The 20,705-nt window shown below is 43.9% G+C and overlaps 1 protein-coding gene across 2 annotated transcripts in view; it reads left to right on the top strand.

The window, feature by feature from the left end:
- Positions 1–20,705, top strand: part of nalcn (sodium leak channel, non-selective) — a 238,062-nt gene that overhangs the window by 66,355 nt on the left and 151,002 nt on the right. For both annotated transcript variants that reach the window (XM_041198858.1, XM_041198859.1), the window contains exons 8-10: positions 2,507–2,649; positions 4,920–5,024; positions 10,718–10,804. In XM_041198858.1, coding sequence (XP_041054792.1) covers positions 2,507–2,649; positions 4,920–5,024; positions 10,718–10,804 — 335 coding nt within the window. The remainder of the gene's footprint in view (positions 1–2,506; positions 2,650–4,919; positions 5,025–10,717; positions 10,805–20,705) is intronic.

The raw sequence follows: 20,705 nt of genomic DNA, 5'->3' as shown, positions 1-20,705 counted from the left end.
CTGTTTGGCAAAGAGATGTAAATAAGAGGGAAAATTAGGAGTGGGTGTATGACGGGAGCCTCAATCACATTATGCCCCAGCCAAAATTTCAATCCCCTCCCTCACCCCCACACCACTTCCATCCCTGCAAGTCAGCCAGCAGAAGCTGATTGCCTGTTTCTGCCTGTCTCTCTCTCATGGTAGCAGCCTCCCCTCTGAGTCAGAGGTTGCTGGTGCCAACCCCACTCCAGGCAATTCAGCACTATGGTGCTGGTTGCCACCCCAGTGCAGAACAGCAGTGCCGGTGGTGCCATCTTGCAAATTAAATTTTTAAACCAGAGTCCTGCCTGCCCCCTCGGGTGGATGTAAAAGATTCCTTTGATGAAGGGCACGGGAGTTCACCCCACTGATATAGATTCCTCGATCAGCGCCACAAAAATAGATTATCTGGTTATTGCTGTTCCTGGGATCTTGCTGTGCTCAAATTGCCCACTGTTATGTTTCCTGATGTAGTGATTGCACTTCAAAAGTGTTTCATTCACTGTGGAGTGCTCTGGGATATCCTGAAGTTGTGAAAGGTGCTATATAAATGCAAGGCTTTTGTATTTTTGTGTGAGGTGGATCGTCCTGTCTAGTAGAGGTGAACTCTTCTTTGTCAAATATCTGGAAGTGTAGAGTGGACTATCCATGAGGTTTCTGATCTGTAATCCAGCTGTGCATGCATGGCGTATTAACCCTGAGGTATGCAGTTCCCATTCAGCTCCTTAAATTATTTAATTTTCAATTTACAAGGGATATGGGCTAGCTTATTGTAAACGGCAATCTACCGTGAAATGGATGACCTGAATCCTGAGAGGTTTTGGATCTGTAAATTGAACAAGAGAGAACAAAATTAACATTGAAAAGAACTTTGTTTGAAAAGTTTGGACTGAACAAAGTTCTAGATAAACGTATGTATTAGTTGTTCAGTATGTTAATTTTTGGACTGCAGCGGTTCAAGAAGGCAGCTCGCCACCACTTTCTCGAGGGCAATTAGGGACGAGCAATAAATGCTGACCTAGCCAGCGACACCTACATCCCATGAATGAATTAAAAATAAATAAATTCTTCTTTCTCCAGTAAGAATTATATTTGTGTGGTCAGGTGACATCAGTTACTGTCAGCGCTCAGAATAAAAACTTAGTACAGAATCAAGAGGCAGTTTCAGCAAAGATGTCAGAAGTGTTGAAAGAGGAAACGGATGGTGTAAGCACAGAAACAAACGTCGTGTTCTGAAGAAGAGTCATACGACTCGAAACGTTAACGCTTGTGTTCCTCTCCGCAGATGCTGTCAGACCTGCTGAGTTTTTCCAGCTATTTTTGTTTTTGAAACAAACATTAAGTAGATGTGCTCAAACATCTGTCATTTGTTTCATGCCGTTGGGGTTAGCTTAGGAGCAAGATGCGCCCAAGAATTTTTCAGGATTGTTGTGCTGTTGTGATGATATTTGGTTGGGATGCATGTGACAGAGGCACATGTCAATATTTGATTTTTTTTTTTACATCTTACATTTTCTATTGCTAAGGAATTTAACAACTGTTTAAACCAGGATGTGCATTTGTATAGAAACAGAAAATGTACAAGCAGGGGAGGAGGCCATTCAGCCCATCATGACTCCACCAGGCATGATGGCTTCAAAATGGTAAAGCACTTCACAAGAGCGTAAGTCAGACGAACTTTGATGCCAAGCCCCAGAAGGAGAGACTGGAATAGTTTGAAGAGGTGTCTGAGGGGCAGAGAGGTTTAGGGAGGAAATTTTTTAAAAGTTTGGAGCAGACTCTGCTAAAGGCACAGCCGTCCAGTGGTGGGTTGAGGAAAATTGGGGACATTGCAAGAGGTCAGAATTAGAGGAGTGCAGCAATCTCGGAGAACCGTTGGGTTGAAAGAGGTTACAGGGACAGGCAGTGGCGAAACCATGGTGGGATTCTGAGCTATAGGTTTTGATTACCTTTATAGAGTTGTGGAATGCTACAGAAAAGGTGGCCATTCCTCCCCTCATGCCCGTGCTGACTCTTTTGAGAGAGCTCTCCAGTTAGTCTCACTCCCCCCCCTGCTCTTTCCCCACAGCCCTGAAGATATTTCCTTTTCAAGTATTTACCTAATTTCGTTTTGAAAGTTAGCATTGAATCTGCTTCCACCGCCCTTTCAGGCAGCACTTGCCACATCAACCCAACTCGCTGTGTTTTTTTTTTTAAAAATAAATAAAATCCCTCAAGGGTCTGTCTAACATGTATTTAAAGTGACAGGCCACTTTGCTTTTATTTCAGATTCCAAGCATCCACATTATTTTGCTTCTTATTTTTTTATTTGAAATGACAGAATTGGTTCCTTCATTGTAAATTTCTCTAGTCACAAGTTATCTTGTTCACAATAGGAGACACTACAGTGCTGTGTGTAGGTAAGAGATGTCTGAGCTTTTTCTCAACATCCCATTTTGTACTTTCCAAAGTCTTTATTATAATGGTTGGATGTCTTGTTTCTCTTCAGGCACCAGTATCTTCACTGTTTATGAAGCTGCTTCCCAGGAAGGTTGGGTATTCTTCATGTACCGGGCAATTGACAGCTTTCCACGGTGGCGTTCGTACTTCTACTTCATCACTTTGATCTTCTTCCTTGCCTGGCTTGTTAAGGTGCAGCTTGTGGTTATAAATACTAAACACGCTGAGTAGGGGAACATATTGTTAATGCGCTAATCTCCTTTGACATGGTACAGAAAACTAATGCCACCGTTCGGTGCATGCTTTTTTTGTTTATGGGTAAGTTATACACTATCGCGAGGGAGAGGAAGCAGTTTCTTATCAATCCAAAGCGCCCCCTCCTTTTAAAAAGTGCTTCAGCAGCACGAACGCAGGGGAGGGGATTCAGTTAGCGGGGAGGGGAGGGAATTCACCTTTTAAGGCAGAGCAATCAACTCACAGTTCCACTTTGGGAACACAAATCTATAAAATTATCCCTTGTATGTCTTTTTTTCTATCTTAAATTATGTCTTCATGAATAATTGGGAAGGAGCTTGGGAACAAGATGAGGCCATTCGGCCCCTCAAGCCTGTTCTGCTCCATTTCATTAGCTTTTGGCTGATGTGTCTCTTAACCCCACCTACCCAACTTGGTCTGTGACCCTTAAACCTCTTACCCAACCAAAATCTATCAATCTCAGTTTTGAGATGTTCAATTCTTCCCCAACTGCCATGGCTTTTTGTGGGGGAGAGAGTTCCAGATTTCCACTCCCCATTATGTGAAGAAGTGCTTCCTAACATCACCCCTGAATGGCCTGGCTCCAATTTTTTAAGGTTCTGTCCCCTTGTTCTGGACTCCACCACCCCCTGCCCCCCCAACACCAGAGGAAATTAGCTTCTGTCTACTGATCCTGTCAAATCCTTTAATCATCTTCAATACCTCTATTAGATCACCCCTTTTAAAAACCATCCTCTATACTTAAGGGAATAAACGCCTTGTCTACGCAACCTGTCCTCATCATTTAACCCTTTTTAGTCCTGGTATCATTCTAGTTTAAACAGCTCATTCTTGAAGGTAAAATCACAGGCCTTTTCATTTAAGGGATGATATATTGCAAGTAATGTGATATAAGAACAGAAAATGCTGGCAAAATTCGGCAGGTAGAAAAACAGAGTTAACATTTCAAATCAATGATGTTAGACCAGAGCAAGTGATATGACGATGGAGCTTGTCATTACCTGGGGTGAGGTGATTGCCCTATGAGAAGAGATTGAATGTTAGGTATATATTCCCCAGAGTTTAGAAAAATGAGAGGTGATCTCATTGAATCATATAAAATCCTTAGGAGGCTTAACAGGGTAGGTGGTAAAGGGCTGTTTCTCCCAGGCCGGAGTGTCTAGAACATGAGATCACTATCACAGAATAAGGGGTCAACCACTTAGGACTGAGATGAGGAGAAATTTCCTCACTCAGAGTTGTGAATCTTTGGAATTCTCCACCCCGCAGGGATGTGGGTGGTCAATCATTGAGACAGAGATTTAGATTTTTAGGTTCTAAGGGAATTAAGGGATATGGAAAGTGGAGTTGAGGTAAAAGAGCAGCAATTATCTTGTTGAATGATAGAACAGGCTTCAGGGGCTGAATGGCCTGCTCCAGCTCCAATTTCCTATGTTCTTGGGTAAATTAATTGTTACAGTTTGCCAAATACTTTTTAATGAGTTTGTCCCTTTTTAAGTTGTGACATTTTTTAGGATATGGATCACACAGGATATACAACACAGCAACAGGCCATCCAGCCCAACAGTCCATGCTGGTGTTTGTGCTCCACCTCAAGCCTCCTCACACTCATCCTTGCCTCACTCTATTAGCAGAACCTTCTATTCCACATTTAAGAAAGGATATACTTGCATTGGAGGTGATACAGCGAAGGTTCGCTAAATTGGTCCCTGGGTCGAGGGGGTTGTCCTATGATGAGAGGCTGAGTAAATTGGGTCTACATTCTCTGGAGTTTAGAAGAATTGAAACGCACAAGATTGTGAAGGGGTTTGACAGGGTGGACGCTGAGAGATTGTTTCCGCTGGTTGGGGAATCTAAAACACGAAGTTCACAGACTCAGGATAAGGGGCCGATCATTTAGGACTGAGATGAGAAATTTGTTCACTCAAAGCGTTGTGAATCTTTGGAATTCTCTACCCCAGAGGGTTGTGGATGCTCCGTCATTGAATACATTTAAGGCTGGGATTGACAGAATTTTGCTCCGTCAGGGAATTGAGGGATATGGAGAGTGGGAGGGAAAGTGGATTGAAGCCCAAGATGAGCTATGATTATGTTGAATGGCGAAACAGGCTCAATGGGCCGTGTGGTCGTCTACTCCTATTTCTTTTGTTCCCTCCCCCCCTTGTACACTTATAAGTTTCATGGATTTTTTTCTCTGTTCTTTTCAGAACGTATTCATTGCGGTTATCATAGAGACTTTTGCTGAAATAAGAGTACAGTTTCAGCAGATGTGGGGACCCAGAAGCAGCACCACCTCCACTGCCACTACACAGGTGATGTATAGACCCAGAATTCACGCGTGGGCAAAATCAACCAACAACAAGTTGCATTCGTGTAGCACCCCTAAACTAATAAAGCTTCACAGGGTGCTAAACCTCGTTTGACACCAAGCCATGTAAACTTGGTCAGAGTTAGGTTTTAAGGAGCATCTTAAAGGAAGGAAGAAAGAGAGGGGCAGAGAGGTTTTCCTGGGGCAATTCCAGAGTTTAGGGTCCTGACAGCAGGCAGGACCTGCAATGATGGAACGTTTAAAACTGGGGATGCGCACAAGCCCAGAATTTGAAGGAACACTGATCTGACTGAGGATTATGGGGATGGGGATGGGGAGGGGCAAGGGATTTGAACACGGATGATAATTTGGAGCCAGTATAGGGTCAATGAGCACGGGGTGATGGGTGAGTGGTACTTGGCATGAGTTCAGATACGGGCATCATAATGAGGTTGAGTTTACCGAAGGGGCAAGATAAGAGGCCAACTAGGACAGCATTGCAGTGGTCCAGCCTGAGGCAAAAAGTGCATAGGTGAGCGTTTCAGCAGGGGATGGGCTGAGGTAGGGGCAGAGCCAGATAATTCAACGAGGATATAATCAGTGGAGGGCAGGTACCCCCATCCCTGTCAATCACGGGAGGACACTCCCACAAAGTGAAGTATCAGGAGGACAAGAAACATAAGCACCAAGGCCCACGATTTCTCTCCCTGGCTCTGCATTCATTTAATTTAAGGAAAGAAACCTGTCATCCTTCCCCAGCCTAGGCCTGCACATGACTCCAGTCCCATACCAACCCAATTGACCATTTAAGTAGGATGCACCCAAGGAAAGCTAGGGATGGACAAGAAGTGCTGACTTTGACCGCAACACCCACATCCCAGAAATGAATGATTCACTCTAACAGTTTTCCACTGCATATTCCACTACTGTCCACCTGAATAGTCTGCTCCCCAACTTCTCCCAAAACTGGACTTTCAACAGGTGGCATCATAGTTAACCATAGCTCATTTTAACGGGTTTTTTAAATGTTGGCGAAATTGCTTTTGCAGATCTCTGCCAGATCCTTAGCATCTGCTAAATATTCAGAAAGTATCAGCAGCCGCAGTGAGTTACACTCACATAACTAGCAGTCATAAATTATGGCTCTTCAAACTTGAAAGAAACCCGTAATTCTATTTCATTGGTGATCGGTTGTGTTTTCAAGTCATGACTTTGATGTAGAATTTTTACTGTCTAGAATCCTGCTGCTGAAAGGTCAAAAAGGAGCACCTTGAATTAATAATGGGCTGGATTCTACACTTTCTCTACCCCCACTAAATGTGGGGATGGGTCTTAAAATCTCATGCTTGGTCTTTCCACTACCTGCCTACCTGCCCACTCCCAACCTGTCTCCTGTTTAGCGGTGATGTCGGTGGGGGGGAGGCCTCACCCCACCCCCACCCCCACCGGCATTTTATCTGCAATTGGGAGGAGGCCCATGCGGAAAGATCGGCAGCTTTAGCTGCACCAGCTCGTGTCAGGCAAGGGGGAGGGGACCTCCTTTGAAGAACACACGGATATATTTCTAATAAAATAGACGAGCAAACTATGGAGTGGTCATTTACTTTTGAGAATGGTATTCCTGTATTTAAATAGGATTTTGAACCTAAAATATCCCAAGAAGCTAAACAGCAGCGTTATAAAAAAACAAAATTTGACTTTGACACCAAAACAGAAAGAGATATTAGGACAGATGACCAAAGGCTGGGTCAAAGAGGAGGAATGTCTTGAAGGAGGAGAGAGAAGCCTCAAGAAAGAGAGAGAGGGAGAGGGATTTAGGGAGAGTGTTCCAGCCTAGGGGACCCAGGCAACTGAAGGCACGGCTGCTAAAAGTAGAGTGATTAAACTCTGGAATGCTCGAGAGGCCAGAATTGGGGGAGCACAGATCTCGGAGGGCTGTGGGATTGGAGGAGATTACGGAGGTAGGAGGCTGAAACTATGATGGGTGGGCAGCATATGCTTCTCTCCCCCCCCACCCCGGGAAACTGTGTTGGCATAGAGCCAACCAGTGCAATGTTGACCCGCCCCCCCACAGCCATTAAGCACTGAGGAGCAGTGTTATGACTGATGCAGTTGGTAAAACTGAGTTTTTTTTAAAAACCCCAGAGGGAAACTTTAAACAACTGTCATAACCTATAATTTTAAGTGTTATGTTTGAGATGTGACTCTAAATTCAGGAATCAGACCATCAGTTCTCGAGAGGTTTTATATTAAGCTAAATGAAACATTTTATTAATTTACGCAAGTTAAATATATACACATGGCTACAAATTACTATGATCATAACTGTTAACAAATTCCCAAATTAATCTCCATTAAGGCAACAGCAACCCATAGACTTAACCAGACACCAGGCAAAGCATTTTCACCTTACGAATTCAAAATCATGTTCCTTTCACTTTGGTTCCTGTGGAGACAGTTGAAGGCTTACAGCTGCTTTGATCTTACATTACCTCTGCCCCACACATGCAAAATGGTCACCTTGTTATACCCAGCACAACCCATTAATGTAAATTCTCATTTTATCGCCAGCCTCTTCCAACAATAAAACCCCTTTCATAGTACCAATTTTATTAGTAATGTAAACATGTTGCTTGGTGTCTGCTCGCTAGGTGCCAGAATTCACCCCACTTCTTGAATGCTCTATTCAAAAAATGCAAACAGGCTCTACCTCTCTTACATATCAAAACTAGTACACATCAAAGCACCCAGACTGGCTGGCTTTAACCCAGTTAAGCTACACCCACAGACTAAACCTCCTATTTTAAAAGAAAAATATTTTCCAATAATATTATAAACATTAATAGCTTCATGACAGGCAGACTAACAAGGGCTGATTGGGACTTCCACTCCTCACTGGGGAGGAAGTCCCACCCTCTGGAGCTGCCGACCAATCCAATTAGCCGGCAGCTCTACCCTTGCCAGCAGTGGCAGGAAGACATCAGTGGCTGTTGCCAGGACTTCAGAAGAAGAAGTTCAAGGCCCATGGATCCCCAGAGCGGATAAGTCCAGTGTCATTGCCTGGGAGGGTTTGGGTAGGTTAGGTAGAGGGTCGGTGATGGGGGGGAGGGTGTGGGTTTAAGGGAGGGAGTGGGTTGTGATGCAACTCTAAATTGGAAAGAAGGGATCGACCTAAGTGGAGGGGTGGTGGTGGTGGTGAGTCCATCCCTCAATCAGCAAAGGGCAGCCCCCGAAAAGCCACCTAACTCTTCCCTCACGCCCTTTGAGTATTTGATTTTTTGTTTAAAAAGCCAGGCTGCCCAGCCTCACCCAGCTGCCCAAGCAAAACGTTTTATGGCCTGGGCAGCGTAGTATCAGGCTCGGTTGGATTGATAACAAGCCTATTGACCCTTGGTTATTCATTTAAATATGACAGGTGGGCTGCCGATTGGGGGAATAGCTCGGGGCGGGTGGGAAGATGGTGGGAGGGGTGAGGCTATGGAGGGACTTGAAATCTAAACATTTGTTTAACACTCGCACATGGCTAGTGTTCATCTGTTCCAGGTCTTTCACACCTGATGTATTGTGAAAGATTCACCACCACCACCCCCCTCCCCCCGCCCCACACCCACTACCCCCTGACACACACTGTTCACCAGAGTAATATCCGAAAAAGCACAAAAATAGAATGTGCTGGAAACTCTCAGCAGGTCAGGCAGCATCTGTGACAATCTGTGGCTGACCCCCAGTGTATTTCCAGCACTTTGTTTTTCTTTTGAAACGTTTGTACACTGGCAATCTTACTGATGTAATATCACAAAGACTATGCCCTGCCACAAAAATGTAACCATTATCTGCGAGTGAACAGTGTCCATGGTTGTTTCTTTTTGATTTCCTGCATGTATAAGGTTTGAATGCCCAGCAGGCAAGCCTGTGTACTGGCAAAGCACATTTGCAAAAGCAGCTCTTCACTGCTAACTTTAATTTTTTTTTATCATACCAACAGGTTATAGGAGGGCAGGAAGATAAAATTATGAAAATTCTCAAACTTGGCCCGCTCCTGGTTTTAGCCAAGTTGAGCAGGAGGTTCCTGCCCAGCAGGCAGCTAAAGCGCAGCAGATAGTCGTAGCCTACGAATGACCGTAGACATCTCTGTTAGAGAGAGAGCGAGACAATTGGTTATATACAGCCTGAGGGGCACAACTCCACATCGCACATGGGGCAAAGCAAGGCGGTAGGCCTCCGTGCCCAGTATGGGGATTGAAACCACACCATTGGCATCGTTCTGCACCCCACTCTAGCCAACGGAGCTAACCAACCTCCAAAGGTCAATAGGGGTCACCTTGTCAATGTGGAAAATCTGTTGAAAACCTTGCGAGGTCTGCTATTAAATGTGGCAGGACCTGGAAGAAAGCCTTGCTACTTGATCTCCTGCACAAAAGTCCTCCCCACCCCCCATCTATTCCCAGCGTTATGTACATGAGGCCAATGTTTTTATTGTTGATATAAAAACAGAAAATGCTGGAAAAATTCAGCAGGTCTGGCAACATCTGTGGAACAAGAAACAGTTAATGTTTCGGGTCCGTATGACTCTTCTTCCACGCTAAAGAGAAGTAGAAATGTGATAGATTTTATTGTTGAGTTCACTGAGTGGCAGTGATATGCAAACTGCATTAACACTATGCAAAAATAGTCTCACAAACCACTTTACCTACCCTGTGACATAGAATGTTATAGCACAAGGAGGCCATTCAGCCCCTCGTGCATGTGCTGGCTCTTTGCAAGAACTATCCAATTAGTTCCATAGCCCTGCAATTTTTCCCCCTACTCACGTATTTGTCCAATTCCCCTTTTGAAAGTTGCTTTTGAATCTGCTTCCACCACCCTTTCAGGCAGCACATTCCAGATCACAACTCGCTGTGTAAAAAAAAAAATTAATTAATAAATATATTCTGGTCCTTTTAGATTTTTCTGAAGGACCTGTGTCCCTCTGGTTACTGACCCTCCTGCCAGTGGAAAAAGTTTCTCTTTATTTACTCTGTCAAAACCCTTCATAATTTGGAACGCTTCTATTAAATCCCCAGTAAACCTTCTCTGCTGTAAGGAGAGCAATCCTAGCTTCTCCAGTCCCTCATCCTGGTACCATTCTGGCAAATCAACCCTTAATCCTCTCTGCTCCAAGGAGAATAACAATTCTAATCTCTCCACAGAGCTATGTTGGAAAGTTTATTGAATTCATGTACTATTATCCGGCTACATTGTTTAAAGTGAGTTTGTTGGTGAGCAGAATTCTTTTATTCTTTCATGGGATGTGGGCGTCGCTGGTAAGGCCAGCATTTGTTGCCCATCCCTAATTGCCCTTGAACTGAATGGCTTGCTAGGCCATATTAGAGGGCGGTTAAGAGTCAACCACTTTGCTGTGGGTCTGGAGTCACACGTAGGCCAGACCAGGTAAGGATGACAGTTTTCCTTCCCTAAAGCACATTAGTGAACCAGATGGGTTTTTACAGCAGTCGATGATAGTTTCATAGCCACCAATATTAGCTTTATATTCCAGACTTTTATTGACTTGATTTTAAACTCCTCCAGCTGACATGGTGGGATTTGAACCTGTGTCCCCAGGGTATCAGCCTGGATTTCTGGATTTACTAGTCCACTGACATGACCACTATGCCACCATATCCCCTAATTGTCTTTGAAATTGTCTTTCCTCTATAGATGTTCCATGAAGATGCATCTGGTGGATGGCAGCTGGTGGCTGTGGACATGAATAAGCCACAGGGTAGAGCCCCGGCATGCTTGCAGGTATGACTGTGATTCCTCTTTAACATGTGCATGGTTCCTCTCGAGTTAGGTTTTCTGTAGTAAAGTCTATTGCTGACAATAATAACTTGTATTTATATGACAACTTTAACATAGCAAAATGTCCCAGGCTGCTTCACAGGAGCTATATCAAACAAAATTTGACAGTAAGTCACAAAAGGAGATGTTAGGACAGATGCCCAAAAGTTTGGTCAAAGAGGTAGGGTTTAAGGAGTGGCTTAAAGGAGGAGAGAGAGAGGGGTAGAATTGCACAGCTTGGGGCATGCAGTAAGGCTAACAAATATTGTCTGCGTCAGTAATGAACTGAAGGAAGCAGAGATGTATATTGATGTCCAAGTTGTTTAAGCTCTTCTTGGGAAGGAAGTTTTTTTGAATTGCGGATTTCCCCAGATTGGCTGTCGATTATTCACCATGGTCAACAGTGGGAGTCGAGTTCTTGAAGAATGAATCAAATGATGCCAGTTTTCTCTTGGAGTCATGGAATCGTACAGCACAGAAAGAGGCCATTCGGTCCATCGTGCCTGTGCTGACTCTTTGAAAGACCTAACCAATTAACCCCACTCCCCTTGCTCTTTCCTCATAGCCCCCAAAATTTTTCCTTTCCAAGTAGTTATCCAATTTCTCCTTGAAAGTTCCTTCCACCATGCCTTCAGGCAACACATTCCAGGTTATTACAGGCCTGAAGGAAATGAGCCTTTCATCAATTAGCAGGTAGATTCAGGGTAATGCTAACTTTTGACAATCTGCCAGTAATAAGTTGCTTGCCTGATTTTTTTCTTTTTACAATTTCAGTGTTTTATCTCAGGCAAGCAATCCATTATCATCAGCTTTGCAATTCTTCCACAAGTGAACACCCACTGCCTTTGGCTTTGTAATGTTCATTTAGGACAGGATTTGTAACATTTAACAGAATGTACAACTCAGACAGGCCATTTGGCCCAACTGGCCCATGCCAGAGTCTGACCTCCATACAAGTCTCCTCCCACCATTCCTCATCTCACCCTTTTCATCATATCCTTCTATTCCTTTCTTCCTCATCTGTTTATCCAGCTTCCCCTTAAATGCATCTTTACTATTCACCTCCATTATTCCCTGTGGTAGCAAGTAGGGGGAGATGGTGGTGTGGTGGTAATGTCATTGGGCAAGGAATTAAGAGGTCAAGGTTAATTCTCTGGGGACATGGGTTCAAATCCCACCACGTCAGCTGGTGGAATTTAAATTCAGTTAATAATTCTGAAATTATAAAAGCTAGTCTCAGTAATGGTGACCAAGACAACTATCATCAATTGTTGTAAAAATCCCATCTGGCTCATTAATGTCCTTTAGGGAAGGAAATCTGCCATCCTTACCTGGTCTGGCCTACATGTGAATCCAGGCCCACAGTAATGCAGTTGACTCATAGCTGCCCTCTGAAATGGCCTAGCAAGCCATTCAGTTCAAGGGCAATTAGGGACAGGCAACAAACATTGGTCTTGTCAGTGATGCCCACATTGCATGAAAGCATTAAGAGGCAAAAACGTTCCACATTCTCACCGTAATCTCTGGGTAAAGAAGCTTCTTCTGAATTCCCTATTGGATTTATTAGTGACGATCTTATATTGATGGCCCCTGGCTTTGATCTCCCCCCACAAGCGAAAACATCTGCCCTATCAAACCCCCTCACATTCTCATGCATGCAGCATTGAGCAGTTTCACATTTGAGTTGTATCGGATTTATCAAATGGGAACTTTCCACTGACATTGTTGGCTTAATTAAAATAATGAAACATGACTGGCGGAGGATTTTGAGACCGTATGAAGCCAAGCATATCAGCAAGGTCAGGAATAGAATAAAACGCATGTTGATGTTATGAGAGAATATTTTCCTAGGCATCTCTGCATTATTATATTCGATTGGATAGCTTTGGATTGTGAAAAATAGCCTATGGTTACTTTTGCACTGGATGGCATGAATCTACCTAATTTATTTGTGTAATGATAATTGTGCTGATGCAATTATGCACATTCAGTTAATGTTGCAGTTTTATAAATTTAATCAGCTTAAAGAAAGAAAAATTTAAAAATAAATTCCGAATAGGTGACTAACTTTGATCTTGCTGCACTCAGAGCATCTATTCAACATCCTCTCAATTTTACCTTAAGGCAGTGCACTTGATATTCTTTCAGGAAAGTGCCTGAGTACAGTAATCCCAGCCATTCCTTGCTCTGGAGATGCTACCGTGTGTTTCCAGCATTTTCTGTTCTTATTTCAAATTTTCAGCAACTGCAGTGCTTTGATTTTTGTAGATTACAGATGGGTGGTCATGCATTTTCTCTGCTAATTTTTTGGTAGCTGGAAGCTGTACACCCAATATCAGCAATGATAATTAGTGCCCTAATTAAATAGAAATTCAAGCATGGATATAGACCAACTGGCCCATGCCAGCCTCCTCCCACCCTACTTCATCTCCCTCTACCAGAATATCCTTCTAGTCCTTTCTCCCTCATGTGTTTATCCAGCTTCCCCTTGAATGTATCTATACTCATCACCTCAACCACTCCCTGCGGCAGCAAGTTCCACACTGTTACCACTGCCTGGGCAAATAAGTTCCTTCTGAATACCCTATTGGATTTATTATTGACTATTTTATATTGATGGCCCCTAGTTTTGACCTCCACCCCCCACCCCCACAAAGAGGAACATTGTCTTCTCTACATCTAGCCTATCAAACGCCTTCATAATTTTAAATCCAGTAACCCCTCGGCTTTCTCTTTTCAAGAGAGAGGCTCCCCAACCTGTTTGGTCTTCCCTATTTATAGCCTCTCAGCCATGGTATCGTCCCTACAGACCAGACACTGGGGTGGACCTCGTTCTCTCAGTCGAACATTATATTGGTTGTTAGGCTTGGAGAGGGTGTGGGGGAAATTTCCTGGAATGTTCCAAGGGATGAGCACAGAGACTGGAGAAGCCGGGATTGGCCCTCCTTTAGAACAGAGGGGGTTAAAGGGGAGATTTTATAGAAGTGTTCAAAATTATGAAGGGATTTGATGTAGTAAATAAGGAGAATATGTTTCCAGTGGCAGGAGGGTCTGATTTAAGGTATTTGGCAAAAGGACCAGAGGGGAGATGAGAATTTTGTTGTTTGTTTCACTCAGCGAGTTGCTGTGATCTGGAATGCGCTGCCTGACAGGGCAGTGGAAGCAGATTCAATAGTAACTTCCAAAAGGGAATTTGATAAATACTTGGGAAAGGGAATATTTGCAGGGCTCTGGGGAAAGAGCAGGGAGTGGGATTAATTGAATAGCTCCTTCAAAGAGCAAGCACAGGCATGATGGGGCGAATGACCTCCTTCTGTGCTGAATTGTTCCAAGAAAAGGATAAAAATGCATTGTGCTACCTCTGGAATTTATATGTTTCTCAACAAATTTTATATCCTTTTATACAAATGGGTAAAATAAACAAATGAATAAAGTTTCACAAAACTTGTTCTATGTTTCAGTCTAGTGAAAGAAGCCTATAGCATAAGGATTAATCATTTTCAATTACTTAGCACCAATACCTGCATATAACATGGCAGAATCTAAAAGCTGAACAGAAACAATTGAACTCCCAGTTATAGCCAGAAAAACAACCTACAGAAGCAAGGTTGTTGATTAATAATTGTTCTGACGACTTAATGACAGCCCCAGTAATACGAAAATAAAAGCAACGCTTTTATTGCTATAGCCTTTCATGACCTCAGGATCTCCCAGTGAAGTACTACTCTGAAGCTCTGTCACTGTTGTCGTGTAGGAAACACTGCAGCCGGTTTGCGCACAGCAAGCTCCCGCAATCAACAATGTGTTAATGATCGAACAACCTGTGATGTTATCGAGGGATCACTAATAGGGCAGGACACTGGGGAGAATTCCCCTGCGCTTCTTTGAACTAGTGCCCCATGCAATGCTCCCTCTAAGCTGAGCAGCTATGCAGCGTTAAGAAACTCAAATTCATGCTGAAGTTGAGCTCAGAAGCAGGGAGCTTCAACTCCGGATAGGCCTCTGACCTTTTGCGCGCGCTTGGAGCAGGCTGCACATGTGCAGATTGGCACTTTTACATTCTGTGGGCTCAGCACACCCTGTGCAAGAAGGGGGGGGGGGGAAAAAAAGTGTGAACAACTGGGTCCAGTAACCCGTTGCTGAGCGCCATAGCCAGCAAGTGTCCCACATAGGGAACGGGGAGAGGTCCCAAAAGGAAGACCCGGGTGGCAGACAGAAACAGACCCCAGTTAAATTAAGGAAAAAATAGAGGAGCAGAGAGACGGGCTGCAAATAGGAAAAGGGCTCTGGGCAGCGGACTTTTAAGTGGAAAAGGCAGCCGAGGATTGGTGACTCCCTGCTGCGGGTCGTTGGGGCAAAGGTACCCCTTTTTGGAGCAGTGATGTTCTGCTCAGCACGGCCAAAGAGCTGAAATTGTGCTCGTGAGTTGGTGCTTGAGTTGTATGCTCGGGAATCCAGGGGAATGGAATCTCAGACAAGACTGAAACCCTGCGAATTAGGCCATCGTCGATGCCGTCTGAGTTGAAGCAACTTCTGAAGAGATTTCCAAAGGGAGGTCTTTGAAAGTGGAGATTGGGATCCCTCATGAGAGGGACAGGGTTTTGGTGAGATTGGTCGACTGTGTTACTAAAGCCTGGGTGGATTGCTGAGAAATCCGTGGAGTCTGTATTGGTCACGTCTGTCATTTATTGTGTAGTGCGGTGTGTTCGACTACAGTTAGCCTGTTAATTCACACACACCTCATCCTTGCCCTGAATATTAGAGCATAAGATAGATATTGTAAATTGTTTGATCTTTCCGAACTTGTATAGTAAAGTTTATTTTTGTTTGTTCAAAATCCATGGAATCGTGTGGCTTTCTTCACTGGCCAAGTGCCTTGAATCTCAAACTTTGCCTACTTTAAACAAAACATTATCGGTCCTTAACCAGATCTTACCAACAACTTGGGGGTTTGGCCAAGGAGCATTACAGCAGCAACCTGGAAGTCACTGCACAGGCTGAGCACAAGTCCACCCCTTGAAGTTACTGCATCTGCGCAGCTGCACAAAAGCATTTAAATGGCCCACACACTTTAATGAGTTGAGTTGTGAATACACAATAGAAGAAAACTGAAGGGTACACTGGCGTCATGGGCTCTTTGTGACCACCTCAAAGGGCAGACAGGGTCTCTGGTTTAACGCCCCATCTGAAAGGTGGCTGCCCTCTCAGCAATGCAGTGGGAGTATCGCCCTTGATTGTGTGCTCAATTCTCTGGGGCAAGGCTAGAACTCAAGATTTTCTGACTGTAAGGTGACGGTGCTCCCCACTGAACCATGGCTCACATTACAGCAGCTGAGCCAGAAAGGGAATCTGTCTTGAGTGTGCTGATGAGCCCAATACAAGAGAAGCAAACTCTCCTGCAAGTTATACAGACCCAAACCCCCATCATGGATCAGCAGCTGTTGCTTTTCCCAATTCTGGTCATTCAAGCATTGCTGCCCCATACTGGCAGACATGATAAATGTGCCTACTCACTAGCTCATTCATTCGTTCAACCAATAGAAGTTCTAAGTTGCTGAGTTGATAGTTGCACAATTTTATTCGTGCTTGACTACATTCTGGTGCCTCCTCCCATGTTGCACTTATCCTGTTAAACATTTACAGCACGGTAACTATTCTGAACTCCTAGAATCAGGGAACAATGCAGCATAGGGAGGGTCCATTCAGCGCCTCAGGCCTGTGCTGTCCTTAAAGAGCTATCCAGTTAGTCCCTCTCCCCCCTGCCATTTCCCCACAGTCCAGCGTTTTTTTTCTCTCTATTCAATTCCTTTCTGAAAGTTGCTATTGAATCTGCTTCCACCGCCCTTTCAGGCAGCGCGTTCCTGATCACAACAACTCACTGCTTAATAAAAATACATTTTCTTCATCTCTTTTCTAGTTCTCCTGCCAACTACCTTTAAATCTGTGTCCTGGTTATAGACTCACCATCACTGGGTAAAGAAGTTGCTCGTCAGTTCCATACTGGATTTTTTTATGACTATCTTCTATTTATGGCCCCTAGTTTTAGTCTCTCCCTCCTCTGCCCCCCACCCTCCTCCATGCAGCTGTATTCTTCTCTACATGTACTCCACCAAACCCTTTGGAATTGTAAAGACCTTTATCAGGTCCTCCGTCAGTAGAGTTGCCGACCCTGCTGGATTGTCCTGGAGTCTCCAGGAATTGAAGATCAATCTCCCAAGACACAGCTGTGTGCAATCCCGGAGAAAAATCATTAGCACATTAAAAAAGATTGGGTTTTTTTTTTGTAATTTTCTTCGCCAGATACCAGATACAAAAACGTTGACAATTGGTGGGAAAAACTGTTTGACTGAGAGTCAAGCATCAAACAATTGGGTAATGAGTCTTTTTGCTTTCCAATTGGCATCAGCCATACGTCACAAAGATGGACACGTTGGTGACTAATGGTAGAGGTGTGGGGGCAAATTATGTGATGAAACCTCCAGGAATCACAGTTGGCAACCATACCCCTCAGCCACTGCTCTGCTAAAGAAAAGAGCCCCAGACTGCTCAGTATTTCCTGATAGTTATAACGTCCCGGTTCTGGCCATTGTTGTAAATCTCTTTTGCCAATGCCTCTATATCATTTTTATAGACCAGTGCACAACACTTTGAATGTGGCCTGACTAAGGTTTGATACAAGTTTAACATAACAACATTTATCTGTTTTTCAATTTTGCTTCTCTGGAAATAAATCCTAATCCTTTGTTTTGTAACCCCACTATTTAAAAAGGGAGGCAGAGAGAAAACAGGGAATTATAGACCAGTCAGCCTGATGTCGATAGTGGGGAAAATTCTAGAGTCCATTATAAAAGATTTAATAACTGAGCACCTGGAAAACAGTGGCAGAATCGGATAGAGTCAGCATGGATTTACGAAAGGGAAATCATACTTGACAAATCTACTGGAATTTTTTGAGGATGTAACTAGTAGAGTTGATGAGGGGAGCCAATGGATGTGGTTTATTTGGACTTTCAGAAGGCTTTCGACAAAGTCCCACATAAGAGATTGGTGTGTAAAATTAAAGCGCGTGGGATTGGGGGTAGTGTATTGAGATGGATAGAAAACTGGTTAGCAGACAGGAAATAAAGAGTAGGAATAAACGGGTCTTTTTCCTAATGGCAGGCAGTGGATATTGGGGTACTGCAGGGGTCGGTGCTGGAACCCCAGTTATTCACAATATATATTAATGTAATATCTCCACATTTGCAGATGACACAAAGCTGGGTGGGAGGGTGAGCTGTGAGGAGGATGCAGAGATGCTTCAGTGTGATTTGGACAAGCTGAGTGAGTGGGCAAATGCATGGCAGATGCAGTATAATGTGGATAAATGTGAGGTTATCCATTTTGGTAGCAAAACCAGGAAGGTAGATTATTATCTGGCTATAAATTAAGAGGGGAATGTACAATGAGACCTGGGTGTCCTTGTACATCAATCGCTGAAGGTAAGCATGCAGGTGCAGCAGGCGGTAAAGAAGGCAAATGGTATGTTGGCCTTCATAGCCAGAGGATTCGAGTACAGGAGCAGGGATGTCTTGCTGCAATTGTACAGGGCATTGGTGAGACCACGCCTAGAATATTGTGTGCAGTTTTGGTCTCCTTATATGAGGAAGGATGTACTTGCTACAGAGGGAGTGCAGCGAAGGTTTACCCGACTGATTCCTGGGATGGCGGGACTGACATATGAGGAGAGATTGAGTTGATAAAGATTATATTCACTGGAGTTCAGAAGAATGAGGTGGGATCTCCATAGAAACTTATAATGCAGGAAGGATGTTCCCAATGGTGGGGGAGTCCAGAACCAGGGGTCACAGTCTGCGGATACGGGGTAGACTGTTTAGGACTGAGGTGAGGAGAAATTTCTTCACTCAGTGGTGAGCCTGTGGAATTTGTTACCACAAAGTAGTTGAGACCAAAACATTGTATGTTTTCAAGAAGGAGTTAGCTATAGCTCTTGGGGCGAAAGGGATCAAAGGGTATGGGGAGAAAGCGGGAGCAGTCTATTGAGTTGGATGATCAGCCTTGATCATAATGAATGGTGGAGCAGGCTCGAAGGGCCGAATGGCCTACTTCTGCTCTGAGTTTCTATGTTTTCATTTTTTTTATGGTTTTGTGAGAACCTGGACTCCTAGATTCTTTTGCACCTCTATCTATTGATCTTATTTACCAAGGAATTATTTTTTTTCCCTTTGTTCTTTGGTGGGATGTGGATGTCGCTGACTAGACCAGCATCTGTTGCCCACCCTTAATTGCCCTTGAACTGAGCGGCTTGCTCGGCCATTTCGGAGGGCAGTTAACAGTCAACCACATTGCTGTGGGTCTGGAGTCACATGTCGGTCAGAACAGGTAAGGATGGCAGATAAAGGGCATTGGTGAGCTAGATGGGTTTTTAATGACAATTGATGGTAGTCACCATTATCGAGACTAGCTTTTTTATAAACCAGATTCATTAAATGAATTCAGGTTCCACCAGCTGCCATGGTGCGGTTTAAACCCATTCTCCCAAAGCATTAGCCTGGGCCTCTGGGTTACTAATCCAGCAACTTTACCATTACATTGTTGGCCACCCCCATGTTGCCCACTTATTCTTGCCAAATAACACAACCTCACACTTGAAAGAGTAACAACTCTTGTTCTTCGTCATCATTAGTGACCCTGTTTCAGCTTGTCTTTTGGAATTATTTGTTGAAATGAGTGGTAGTGTATATCACTGTTGACTCTCTGGAACTGTAGTATAGCTTACAACCCTACATTGCTTCACACTTACTCATTAACAATGTAAATGAGTTGGAATGCATGAGAAACATTTCTTTCGTTGTGTAAACACTCAGCTGCAGTAAGGATTATTTCAGAAATATTAAAGTCTGTACTTCAATATTAAAAGAAGTCAATAACTTCTACAGGTTCAACAAGCATGAAAGTAAAATCCTGATGAATTGGTGCTGCGGGATATCTCAACTAATTGATCTGCAAGAATAAATAGCTTGGCATCATTTTCATATATTGTACTGGTTGAAACAATTAATTTTTATTGCAAAATGTTAAGTAGCCATTAGGGGAACAGAAACCTGTTGGAGTGTGTTTCCTGAAAGCTATCATTGTAAATGCCAAGAGAGATTGACTGATTAATTGAGATTTGCGTCAGTCAATATTTATGCTATTCTGTGTGGAGTTATGCTACTGCCTTTGTATGATGGGTAAAGTTTATTATGGGATGCCTGGTTTGGCCATCCATATGATGGTCTCCTGAGGTGCCAAGTGGGAAAATGAGGCGCCTCCCACAGCAGATCTTAGTGTGCAAGCTGATGTGGGGTGTTCCATGGCTCAGGAACCATGGCCACAATCGCACTTCAGGTTGTCCCACTCCTTCCACATCAGGAACAGGTGGCTGCATTGTTCATATCCTGTCTGCATTGGGTTGAGGGCTGTCCATTGTCTTTGAGGAAGGTTGAAGCCAGGGACCTCTGCCGCTGGGACAACCATGAGGTGTAGATTCTGCACACTGCATGTGTCCTACAAGCCTACATAGTGGGTTGATAGCAGCTGCAGGAAATGTGGCAGCCAATTTGTGCATAGCAAGCTCCTCCAAACAGTAATGTGATAATGCCCAGATAATCTGCTTCCTTTGTGAGTGATATTGGTTGAGGGATAAATATTGGCCGCAGCAATGGGGAGATCATCCCTGCTCCCCTCCAAAATTGTGACATGGATCTTTTATAGTTACTTGAGAGGGCAGATGGGGCCTGAGTTTAACATCTAATCCGAAAGATGGCACCCATGACTGTGCAGCACTCCCTCAGTAGCGCACTAGGAGTGTCTACCTGGATTT

The sequence above is a fragment of the Carcharodon carcharias genome, chromosome 11 (genome assembly GCF_017639515.1).
Source record: "Carcharodon carcharias isolate sCarCar2 chromosome 11, sCarCar2.pri, whole genome shotgun sequence".
Taxonomy (NCBI): Eukaryota; Metazoa; Chordata; class Chondrichthyes; order Lamniformes; family Lamnidae; genus Carcharodon; species Carcharodon carcharias.
This window is presented reverse-complemented; position numbering and strand designations above follow the sequence as displayed.